General features: G+C 47.4%; 1 protein-coding gene across 1 annotated transcript; it reads left to right on the top strand.

Annotated features, from left to right (window-relative positions):
* Nucleotides 1-4,963: 4,963 nt before the first annotated feature.
* LOC142836890 (HAUS augmin-like complex subunit 8) lies at nucleotides 4,964-9,236 on the top strand. Its single transcript, XM_075951547.1, has 6 exons — nucleotides 4,964-5,021; nucleotides 5,307-5,372; nucleotides 5,456-5,614; nucleotides 5,923-6,064; nucleotides 7,109-7,271; nucleotides 9,013-9,236. Exons 2-6 carry the CDS (start codon nucleotides 5,322-5,324, stop codon nucleotides 9,134-9,136), a joined length of 639 nt encoding a protein of 212 aa, XP_075807662.1. The 5' UTR covers nucleotides 4,964-5,021; nucleotides 5,307-5,321; the 3' UTR covers nucleotides 9,137-9,236.
* Nucleotides 9,237-12,650: the final 3,414 nt, after the last annotated feature.

The following is a 12,650-nucleotide window of genomic DNA, read 5'->3' as shown; positions in this document are numbered from 1 at the left end:
TCAGCCCTCGGTTTGATTATTTCCAGTCTTCTACTCCTCCTAGGTGAGTCTGCTTCTTTTTTTCCTAGAGCTTTCAGGTGGGCTGTTAAGTCTCCAATATGTGCTTTCTCTGTTTTCTTTAAGTGGGCACTTAGTGCGATGAACTTTCCTCTTAGGACTGATTTCATAGTGTCCCATAAGTTTGAGTATGTTGTTTGTTTATTTTCATTGAATTCCAGGAAGACTTTAATTTCTTTCTTTCTTTCTTCCTTAATCCAGGTATGGCTCAGTAGTTGACTGTTCAGTTTCCATGAGTTTGTAGGCTTTCTGGGGGTAGCATTGTTGTTGAATTCTAACTTTAATCCATGGTGATCTGATAAGACACAGTTGGTTACTAATATTTTTTTGTAACTGTGGAAGTTTGCTTTGTTACCGAGTATGTGGTCAATTTTTGAGAAGGTTCCATGAGCTGCAGAGAAGAGGTTATATTCTTTCCTATTTCGGTGGAATATTCTATAGATGTCTGTTAAGTCCAATTGATTCATTACCTCTATTAATTCTCTAATTTCTCTGTTAGGTTTCTGTCTGATTGACCTGTCCATTGGTGAGAGAGGAGTGTTGAAGTCTCCTACTATTAGTGTGTGCGGTTTGATGGCTGCCTTGAGTTTTAGTAATGTTTCTTTTACGTATGTGGGTGCTTTTATATTAGGGGCATAGATATTCAGGATTGAGACTTCATCCTGATGAATTGTTCCTGTTATGAGTATAAAATGTCCCTCTCCATCTCTTCTGATTGATTTAAGTTTGAAGTCAACTTTGTTAGAAATTAGTATGGCCACACCTGCTTGTTTCTTAGGTCCATTTGCTTGATAAGCCTTTTCCCAGCCCTTTACTCTGAGTAGGTGCCTGTCTTTGTGGTTGAGGTGTGTTTCTTGTAAACATCAGAATGTTGGATCCTGTTTTCGTATCCAATCTCTTAGCCTGTGCCTTTTTATAGGTGAGTTGAACCCATTGACATTAAGTGATATGAATGACCAGTGGTTGTTAACTCCGGTCACTTTTTTAGTAGTAGAGTTTGTGTGTTTCCCTTCTTTGAGTTGCGCTGGTGAAGGGTCTCTAGATGTCTGAGTTATTGTGGTCATTGTTGGACTCCTCGGTTAGTGATTTTTCTTCTATAACATTCTGTAAGGCTGGATTTGTGGCTATGTATTGTTTAAATTTGTTTTTATCCTGGAAAATTTTGTTTTCTCCATTTATAGTGAACGAAAGCTTGGCTGGGTATAGTAGTCTGGGCTTGCATCCATGGTCTCTTAGTTTTTGCAGTACATCTATCCAGGACCTTCTAGCTTTCATGGTTTCCATAGAGAAGTCAGGTGTAAGTCTGATAGGTTTACCTTTATAAGTAACTTGGCCTTTTTCCTTTGCGGCTCTTAATATTCTTTCTTTATTCTGTATGCTTTGTGTTTTGATTATTATATGGCGAGGGGATGTTTTTTTTTGATCCAGCCTCTTCGGTGTTCTGTATGCTTCTTGAACCTTCATAGGTACATCTTTCTTTAGGTTGGGAAAGTTTTCTTCTTTAATTTTATTAAATATATTTTCTGGACCGTTGAGCTGCACTTCTTCTCCTTCTTCTACTCCAATTATACTTAGGTTTGGTCTTTTTATTGTGTCCCATATTTCATGAATGTTTTGTGATGAGAGTTTGTTGGACTCGCTGTTTTCTTTGATCAGGACATTTATTTTCTCTATGTTATCTTCAGAATCTGAGATTCTTTCTTCTATCTCTTGTATTCTGCTGGTTATGCTTGTTTCTGTAGTCTCTATTTGTTTACCTAGATTTTCCATGTGCAGCTGGCCCTCTGTTTGTGTTTTCTTCTTTGCCTCCATTTTAGTTTTCAAGTCTTGAACTGTTTCCATTATCTGTTTGATTGTTTTTCCTTGGTTTCCTAGGGTAGCATTCACTGATTTATTCAATTCTTCAAACTTTCTGTTATACTTCTCATCCATTTCTATAAGGGCTTTTTTTACATGCTGTTTAAGGGCCTCTATCACTTTCATAAAGTCAATTTTTTCTACTTCTTCTTGATTAAGGTGTTCCTGTCCTCCTGTTGTGAGGTCTCTGGGTTCTGGTGGTTTCATGTTGTTTTTCAGATTGTTGGGTGAATTCTTGCATTGGTGCCTGCCCATCTCTTCCTCCGAATGCTCCCCTATGGATCTTCTTTTACAGGATCAGGTCTCCTTGCCCACTGATGTACCTTCCCATTTATGTCACTCCCCAGTGATGGCTTTCTTGGTGCCTAGATCAGATCTCTGTGCTGCTTGGATAGCTCGTAAACAAAGGGCCTACCTTGCTTGCTGCAGGCAGGCTATTGAAACAAAGGAACTGCTGCCCTCCCGGTTGCCCTCCCGATTCAGATTCGGTCCCAGCACCCGAACAGGCTGAGCTGGGAGATGTTATGTGGCCAAAGAGGGGAGGGAGGCAAACAGGGTGGGGAGGGTTCTGGATGCAAGCTGGGTGGGATAGAAAGAGAGAGGAGGTATTGGGCAGTATAGCCCCTGCAGGATGACCAGGAAGTGTAGGAGGGATGAGGAACATCTGAGTTCCCTGTTCCGGGCTGCTGCTGCACTCACTTACCCCAATGATGGCTCTCCTGGAGCCCAGATCAGATCTCCGTGCTGCTTGGGTAGCTCGTAAACAAAGGCTAGTCTGGAATTCTTAGGGGTGTGCTTTTGAAACATTTTAATTGGAATTGAGTGTACAAATAATGAGATTCATGGTGACTTTTTAAAAACTTAACTACATTTTTATTCATTAGAGAAGGGTTCGGGCCAACTGTACATATGGTTACCAGAGGACAACCTGTGGGAATTGATTCTCACCTTCCACCACATGGGTCCTGCGCATCAATTTGGTTTGGCAATCTTGGTGGCAAGCACCTTTACACACTGGCCCAACTGCTGGGAGTTGAATCCAAGTTCTCCTCTTAACCAGCGAGTCAACTCTTCAGCTTCTGGTCACACTCAGTCCAGTTACCTTCACTGTGGGTTCTTCAGTATCTGACCCTAAACCCCACAGCCCTTGGCTGTTGTACCACCCGGGGTAGCCAGGTCTGCATGAGTGTGTGGTCCCTTATGCAGATTGTTCTGAGGGGAGGGCACTGGCACAAGCAGTTGTAGAGCACGATGACCCCGAGTTCCGGAGCCAAGGCCACAGCAGTTCCTGTGCAATCGTGGCCAGGGTGGTCAAGAGCCCCACTGTCAGGCAGGCGAGAAGCAGAGCTTGCACTTTGTTCTTCACAGCTGATTCTCTTCGTGCCCTTGAGGGCCTGGCTGGCAGCACCTATGCAGGGTGGAGTCTGCTGCCTGCTGGCCTGACACCTAGGGCCATTGCAGGTGGTTGCCCAGAGTGACCCTCAGGCTTGGAAAACTTCTTTGCTCTAGTCTGAATAGGCTTGGGTAGTTTTGACAAGGAGTAGGTTTTAGTTTTCCTGTTCCATCCTGCTGCCTCCTTATTTCCTACAGAGGGTCCCCAGACCCAGTGGTGCATGAGAATGAACCACGACACAACCCCCACTGTGCTCCTTGCCTTTCTTGTACCTGACAGCTGGGCATCCACTGCTGCTGGTGGTGCAGCTGCTGTTTGTGAGCTTTGTAGACTTAGGCCAGGGAGAAGTCAGTGTCTCCTGAAGTCCAGAGTAACCTGTGTAGAAGTCAGCGCATCCTGAGAGTGCCATAGGAAGTCGATCGCCAGCCCCTCCACAGCACACGCAAACACACACCCATCGAGATGGCAGTCCAGCACGTGTGCCGTTAATTCCCATGTCTGATGAACGTAGCTGTCCACTGTTTGACTCTCCCATGTTCGCAGTCTCAAAACTCCTGCTTCTCTGTCTGACCTTTAAGCAAATGCATCAAAGGTCAAGTGGCCTGACCTCTGACTGTCTGTTTACATAACAGGCTTCTGCATCTGCTGGAGGGAAGTCACCAGAGGGAAGAAAGCCCAGCGCATTGCAGAAGGTCAAAGGTGAGTCCTGGCTAGGGTTGGAAGGGTGGGACTCTGGCAGCAGGGAAGGAGCTGCCAGGCCTCCCTCAGGGCAATCAGGACAACCCATCACAGACTGTCCACAGTCCAGCCTGATCCAAAAGTCCCTCAATTCCCCGGTGATCCTAGATTGTGTCAGGTTGTGAGTGAAAACTTAGCATTAAGGGTCTCTGTCAGAAAGGATGTGGTTCAAGTGTGTGATGAGAGCATAGGCAGAGTGTCTGAGGCCCAACCATATGTCCACGGAACTACTTGCGGATCCAGGAGCTGCTACTTGCTGTCAGTTTAGGATGCTACAGAAATTATAACCAATGGGGTGCCTGACATTTGGACACTTGGGAGGTGGTGGCAAGATCAGAAGTTCAAAGTCATCCTTGGCCACGTGGGCTCCATTGAACCAGGGTGTGCATGAGACCCTATCTCAAAACACAGGAACAAAAATTTCTCTGTTCCCAGGCGGGGATGAGAGCAGCACATGGGCCTGGCTAGGGTGTTCTCATGTGCGGCGTGAGCACCTCCTGAAGACGGGCCAGTCAGGAGTCAGGACCTGCCTGGCCTAAATAGGTGCTCACCAAAAGGGACTGACTAGGGTTAGGGTGTATGCAGACATTTTATTTGGATTTTGGCTTCTGATGGATGAACCACAGCTGCCGGTTGGCCCTTGGTGCACAGGATGCCCCTGGCTAGCATCTAGTTGGCCCAGAGGTCTGCAGTACCAAAGCTGAGGAATGTTGTTTGTTGGTTTTTGTTTTTGTCATTTTGTTGTCATTGGTTCTTGTTCCTGATGCCTTGGCACATTTGATGTCCGAGGACAACTCTGGAGTTCTCTCCCTCCAGCTTCCTGCGAGTTCAGGGATCGAGTGCGTCATCGGGCTTGCCAGGCAAGGAAGCATCTTTATGGGCTCAGCCAGCCAAACCATCCCATTTTTTTGACACAGGGCCTCATGTACCCTTGACTGGCCCAAAAGGAACGACACACCTTCCCCAGAAAAGACAGGTGAGCACTGGGGAGCAGACGGTGGGTAGGTCTGACTCCCGGCAGCCAGTCCTCCAGGATGGAGGCTAGGGCTGTGGTGTCCATGGGTCCTTGCTCAGGTCAGTGTGCCCATATACTGAGTGGGGAGACACCCATACACTTCTGGGCAAGGTGTGACCTGACTCCATCCTCAGCCCCGCGGACACCATTTGAACCTATAAAGTGCACAGAGGTTGGGGTTCTGCCATGCCCGGAAGAGCCAGGTCAACATGGCTTACTGGGAATTGAACAGCAGGACCCTTGCAGGATCTACAGGAGACCATGGACATGATGGAGTCGCAGACACTGCTGCTGACCCTGCTGTCTGTGAAGGTGAGCTTAACTGGGACTCACGAAACAGCGTGTGTCCTCTGTCACCTCCCCCACCCCACCTGAGTTGGTCTTGCGACCCACAGATGGAAAACAACCTGGCTGTGCTGGAGGAGAAGGCTGAGAAGGACTTGGTGGCCTTATGCCATGAGAAGGAGCGTCTACAGCAGCGGGTGCTGGAGCTGCGGCGCCAGCTGCTGCTCCAGCAGAAGCATCAGGAGCTGGCTACCATCCTGGATGCCCAGGTGGGTTTGAGCATGCTCCTGAGGCTAGGGGTGCATGAGGGAGCCAGGATCAGGATGCCACCACTTACATTCTGCCCGCCCTGCTTAGGCTCCTGATACGAATGTAGTACTCTGTATGGGACACCTGTCTCTGCCACACAGTCTGCAGAATACTTGGCACCTGCCAGCATTGATGTTGTCCCACCGTGGAGCTTAGCATAGTAACAGGGCCCCATCCAGGGCAGGTCAGAGGGGGTCCTGTTACCTGGAAGCTGGCCCTTCTTGTGCGAGTGAGCGGTGTGTCTCACAGTGTCCCCTTCTGCCTGCAGATGGAGGTGCTGGGCCCTCTCGAGGCTGTAGTAAAGCGCTTCAAGGAGCAATACAAGACACTGGCCACAGCTTTGGATGCCACACGACATGAGCTTCCCGTGCAGGGCATCCACATGCAGGGAAGTGGGCAGGAACTCCTAGGTAAGAACAGCCTTGCTGTGTGGCATTGCCTCAGCAGGAAGGAGCCTCAAGTCTCACATGCACCATATTCTAGGTGCCTCTACCCTGGGGTGGTGTTGGAACCCGTGTGGACCAAGTAGGACACAGGCAGCTGAGTCACGATTCCAACCCCACGCTGGACCTCTCAGCTGGAAGACTCTGGGGGCAGGGTGACCTATCTACCGGCCCTGAGTCCTCTGGGAGCAGGGTGACCTATCTACCGGCCCTGAGCCCTGGGCCCTACCAACAGGGTGGAGGTGTTGAGAGGTCATTTGAGGGATTCTCTGGAGCAGACATCCTCCTTAGGACTTTTTAGCTGCACAGGGTTTACTCTGCCTGGGCTACGTAACAAATGAAAAAGGTATGGTGACCTACATTTATTGTCTGACTCTTGGGAGGCTGTGAGTTCCAGGCCAGCCTGAGCTACAACACAGTGAGACCCTGGCTCCATAAAAGAGCATAGTGTTGACCTGGAAGCTGTAGCGATCCTCCTAGCAAACTGCCCCTCGCAAGTCTGTACCCAGCAAAACCCCAGCACTGACGGTGAGGTGAGGACACGACACAGCAGGAACAGGTCCTTTAACCCTCATGACCTTGCTGGGTTGTGTGTGGTGCAGGTCTGTGCCTGGGACACACAGCTGCTACAGATACCAGAACCTCAGCTCTTTAGATCCGGAGGCCAGGAAGTGCAGGTCCAAGCCACATCTGGCAGGTGCATCCTGCTTGTCGCTCGTAGTGGAAGGACAGAGGGTGAGAGAACAGAGCAGCGGCTTGCAGCCTGAAGCCCCAGCTCCCCTGGTCCACAGGAGTCTTCTGGGCAGCAGTCACAGAAGCACCTGTGCGCTCCCCACTGGGTTTGCCTTCCCAGCATGCACTTGGCACCCACACTCCAGGGACGAGTGAGATCTCCTAAGATCCCTCCCTTTGGCCCTGTTCCCTGAGTGTGAGAGAAGAGCCAACGCTGCACAGCTTAAACAGCTGCTGCTTTGGGCACCGGAGTTCTGCTAACAGCCTGTATCTCCACAGATGATCTGGAGCCGGCCCTAAAGACCACCCTGCAGCTCCTGGGCGAGCTGGGCATCTCCTCCCCGGACGCCAGCGGGCAGGTGCCAGACACCAGCGCGCAGGTGTCACACCTGCTGGAGGAACTCGGGGACTTGATTACCAAGAAGGACCAAGAGCTCTACAGGTGTGGGTCAGGCCTCCCCCTTTCCCCTCCATCCCTTCCCTCCTCTCTCCATCATCCCTTTCTTTTTAGTTGGGTTGCTGGAGGTGGAACCCCACCCAGCTGCTCTCTCAGGTGAAGACTGTTTGGGCTTTTGAGGACTCAGCTATTGAGTGCCTCACTACTACAGCACTGTTCCACTCCTAGCCCACTTCTGAGTTCTGAGACACTGGGACCTTGGGTGCAGTGAAGCCATCAATTCATACTGTGCCAGAGTCCAGCAGAGTAGGACTGGGGACCGTAGAGACCTGAGGTCACCACAGGCAAGGAAAGCATCCCACACTCAGTCTCATGCCCTAGATAGGGCAGCTCCAGGTCAGCAGGGGACAGAGAGAGCCTTTTCTGAGCCGGACAGTTGCTCAACACATGTTAAACGTCATTCAGAAGTCAGTCTTAGCAGGATGTTTGGGGGTTTCTTTTTGTATGTTTTGTTTTGTTTCTAGACAGAGTTTCTCACTCTGGAACTCGCTCTGTAGATCAGGCTGGTCTCGAACTCAGAGATTCGCCAGCCTCTGCCTGCCAAGAGCTGGGAGTGAAGCTGCACACCATCACTGCCTAGCCAGTCTCGTGGTTTCTTGAGGGACATTGTTGTTTTGTGTGTTTTCTAAGACAAGGTCTCAATCTGTAACACCGAGTGTGGCTTTGAACGTGCAGAAATCCTCCCACCTCAGCTTGCAGAGTTCTAGAATGGCAGGTGTGAACATCACACGTGTTGGGGTTTTGTTTTTGTTTTTTTACGTATTTTTATGTTTGGGCATGTGCATGCCAAGGCATGAGTGTAAAGGTCAGAGGACGGCTTTGGGGTCTGTTCTCTCTTTCCACTTTGTGGGCCCTAGGGATCAGACTGAGGTCATCAGGCAGGCTTGGCCATTTTGGCCACCTCCAAAAAAATGCATTTAAGGAGATGCCCATAGGAGTTCTCCGGGATTCTGAAGCGCCGTACCCAGCGCTGGCCTACAGAATGGGTCAGCCATCACTCATATGGAGCATAGACTGAGGATGTCTCCCTGTGCTTGTGACCACTGTATGGCCACAAGTTTTCCCAGTCAGTATCTGAGCAGTACAGATGTACCTGGTATTCACTCTTGGACACATGCCCTCCGTCATCTAGGGGCTCTTAAATTCTTCAGACACCTGGCCTTTGACCATATGGTAATGGCTGAATCTCACATCTAGCTTGGCACCAACAAGGTCTCCTCACATCAAATTTGCCCACTGTTGAGGGTGTGGGGCACTGAGGTCCCAGGTGAACAGGAGGATGAAGGATGCATTCAAGGCTCACCACACAGCTCTTTCCTGCTAGGCCTCGGGGCACAGATCTGTCAGCTGTCTCAGATGCTTGGGGGCTGAGGCAGGAGGGTCATCAGTTTAGGGTCAGCCTAGGAATCTTAGGTGCTGTCTCCTTCAAAAGAGGGAGAGCTGGGGACGGAGGGAACTCAGTATACACAGGCCCTGCTTCTGTTTGCAGCACCATATGGACACATGCACACTTGCCCCCAAGTTGGCAGCCACCCTTGTTGACTTCCAAAGACACCATTAGGGTCCTGAGATCAGCCAGCAAGGAAAGTCTGGTGTCCTGAGTTCAGTCCCCAGGATCTGTATGGAAGGAGAGAACCTATTTCTCTAACAAGTTTGTTTTTCTAAGATCTCCTTTAGAGTTCTTGGCCAGAGGCGAAGTTGTCCCTTCTCTTTCTTCTGCCCACAGGATCTTCAGTCTGGCCATGGAGCTTTCTTCCCAGGCCAGCAAGGAGGCAGCCTTGATGAACCAGGAAGTCTGGGAAGAGGCCCAAGGCACCCCTTCGTGCAGCCAGTGGTACTTCGGTCCATAGGCAGCAGACATCACCAATGTCCACACTCCTGGTGGTGGGGTGTAGGGATAAGCCCAGCCCATTAGGGGGCGTGTTCGCCTTGGGCTAATGTTACCTATAAATCTGGCGAGCATGAGCCCCACAGCTCTCTTTGTCTGTATTTCCTGCTCATCACTTGATGGCTGGTGTTGTAAGTTCATTAAAATTTGCTGTTTCATATTAAGCTAGCCTGGTTATTATGCCGCCTACAGTGGGGGGCAATGAGTGGAGAGGCTAGGCAGATTTGGATGGTCACTGAACACCCTTGGAGTCCCCACACCCAGTAAGGTCCACAAGGAAGTTCTGAAGATACTGCAGGGCCAGCAAGCCTGATCACCAAGTAAAGCTGATTGCTGCCATACCTACCCCAAGTTTCATCCCTGGAACCCACATGCACATGGAAGGAGAGAACTCACCCCTGCAAGTTGTCCTCCGGTCTTCACAATTGGGCTGGCTCACACACCCTGGACAGACATTTCCTAAAATACACAGCATCCTAGGCCAGCAATCAATCCCTGGCCTTTAAGGACAGCAGCAAATGCAGGCAAACACTCATACACATAAATATATGAAACGACAAGTATTGATGAGGCTGTAAAGAGACTGAAATCCTCTTCCATTGCTGGTAGAACTATAAGATGATAAACCCACCGTGAACATGTTCAACATCTTTAGCCATCAGGAAAATGAATATCAAAACTACTTTGAGATTTTATCTTACACCTGTTGATTTCTTAAGCTCCATAATACAAGGGACTGTTAATGCTGGTAAGGATATGTGGCAAGGACATGTACAAGTGCAAACTTGTACAGCCAATGTGGAAATCAACATGCAGTCCTCAGGAAGTTGTGAGTCAATTCACCTCAAGACCCAGCTATACCACTCTTGGACATATATCCAAAAGATCCTACCACAAGGACATTTGCTCAACTGTGTTCAGAGTGGCGTGGTTCATAAAAGCCATGACTGCTGTATCTGGGAGAGATTGTGTTGATGATTGACGTGGGAAAGTTCCTCCAATGAGGGTGGCAATATCCCTAAGAAAGTGGGCTTGGGCTACAAAAGGGAGCTATCTTAGCATGAATGAAGGAGTGACTGGGCAAGAGAGAAAGCCAGGAAACAATCTTTGTCCATGGATTTTTGCATTCAACTATTAACATGATTTCCTATCCTAAGCTCTAAAAATGATGAAGTCAAATTACCCCACTCATTGTCTGAGCTGATTTTGGTTAGGGGATTTAATCAGAGCAACATAAATGTAAGTTAGGACAAAAAAATGGAAAACCAAAAGTAATATTGTTGCTAGGCAGAACCTGGGAATGATGTCTCTTGAAACAGTGTAGAAGATATCTAGATTTTAGGTGGTGAAAAAAATATAGAAATTAGTATACAGAACTAAATTGGCTGTTCTTATATGACCAGGAATATGGAAATGTTAAGAATGTCAGAAAGTAGAGATTGAGATCATAGCATTTCAGTTGGAAATGATACACTCCATAACCGATTAAGTTAGAGGTCATTTGTGTGATATTTTGGCTCCAAAATCTTCCTTTTATTTTCTTATTGAGTGTGGTTGAAAAGGTACTTACAAGGGTTTTGATTCTGTGGTTGTTTGAATCAAAATGGCCCCGAAAGTCTCATGGAGAGTGGCACTATTAGGAGGTGTGGCCTTGTTGAAGTATTTCATAGTCACTTTCTGCTGCCTGCTGATCTGGATGGAGATCTCTCAGCTCTTTCTCCAGCACCATTTCTGCTTGCATCCACCATGCTTTCTGCCATGTTGATAATGGACTAAATCCTCTGAAACTGTAAGCTTGCCTAAATCAAATGTTTTCCTTTATAAGTGTTGCTGTGGTCATGGTGTCTCTTCACAGCAATAGAAGCTTTAACTAAGATACCCAAAAGGCAGCCAAACAGACACGTCTCCATCTAGTATGTACAATGGCTCTCCCATAGCTGCATATGTGGAGCTTACCTTCTCTCTACTCTTCCACCGCTCATATGCTTTCCATTACAATACATTTCTCAGTGAACGTAGAAAGTAAGCCCGATAGCACTCAAGGTAAATCCCCACTTTTAAAAATGGCTTTCTCATAGGTGCATACAAAGAATGTACATCCTCCCAAGTCTTTTCCAGGCTGTGTACTCTAGTTCATCTCTGAAACCAGAAGGTCACATGTCATTAGGCATGATTTGCATATAGGTGACTGGAAAAGAGGCTGTGTACTCAGATGGAGGGGATACTTTCTTTCATGATGGAATATTAACAGTCAGCAAACCCGGTGGTGGTCATCCTTGGTAAGCAGTCACAAGTGATCACAGGAAGGTACCAATTGTTTGTCTTTAGATAGTGCTGAGTAACAACAAAAGAAATCTGAATAGAAACTGTATATGATAATGTAATAAATTAGTATTTCCTAGGTATAAACTGTTCAACTAAACCTTAGATAAAACACAATACATTATTCATATGATACATGGCATTACTACTGAAAGACCTCCAGTGCTGGGGAGACTCTCACTCAAGTCTTGGGATAACATGACCCCCCCCATAGTAACTCACAAAGGACCATCTTTGCTGCAATCACAGGAGGCTTTAATCAATGAGATGGGAACTAGTACACTGGGGCCAAGACTCATAACCCATGCAGGGGAAGAGTTTGACCCTGAGTGACTGGGAGAAGGAGTTTTTAAGGGAAGAAACCATAGCCCAGTAATCCAAAAGTGTCATAGAAAATTTCAAATTCCAGTGTTGGTCACAAGGGGGCAACTCCCTGCCTCTCAAGATCACTTCCAAGATTACAATCTAACTTTATCTTCAGCTAGTTCTTGAAACACAGTCACTGAACTGGCTAATCCTAGATTCTTGATTCTTCTTTTCTTGCTTAGATTTTTGGCTATTTTCTTCCTGCTGGGAGGGTCTGGATTTAACCAGGTATTTCACCACTATAACCATGCTTTTGGGTTTTAATGTATGTAGTTGATACCAAGAAACAGCAAACACATAACAAAATATCATGGAATTGATCCAGTCCAACACAACTAAGAAATCCCTCTTAAAACTGTGATGCTCCAGCTTACTCTAGAGAGTTACACAGGCAGACTCTCTATCCTTTCTATGGGTGAGTATCTCATTTGCTTTTTTCACTACAGACATGTATACAAAAAAGTTAAATAAACATTTACATCTTTGCATCCAAATCTCTAATAGTTCTGATTAACATACTACTTGTCTTTGGGTGTATTTCAAAGGCAGCCCTCCCTCAGCTAAATTCTATATTGTGTGGCTTACTCTCTAAGCATTGGTCAATCCTTTATATCACCAATTCTACATTGCGACTGAGTAGTAGAGTACTACACAGTACATGAGACCCCATTTACAACGTCCACAAATTAACTCCAAATGGACCTTACACCTAAATATCAAGTGCTAAGTGCAGAACTTCTAGAAAATACTTGAAACTAGGCCTCTCTGACTTTGGCAACCCGCCTAGG

The sequence above is a fragment of the Microtus pennsylvanicus genome, chromosome 17 (genome assembly GCF_037038515.1).
Source record: "Microtus pennsylvanicus isolate mMicPen1 chromosome 17, mMicPen1.hap1, whole genome shotgun sequence".
NCBI classification, from domain to species: Eukaryota; Metazoa; Chordata; class Mammalia; order Rodentia; family Cricetidae; genus Microtus; species Microtus pennsylvanicus.
This window is presented reverse-complemented; position numbering and strand designations above follow the sequence as displayed.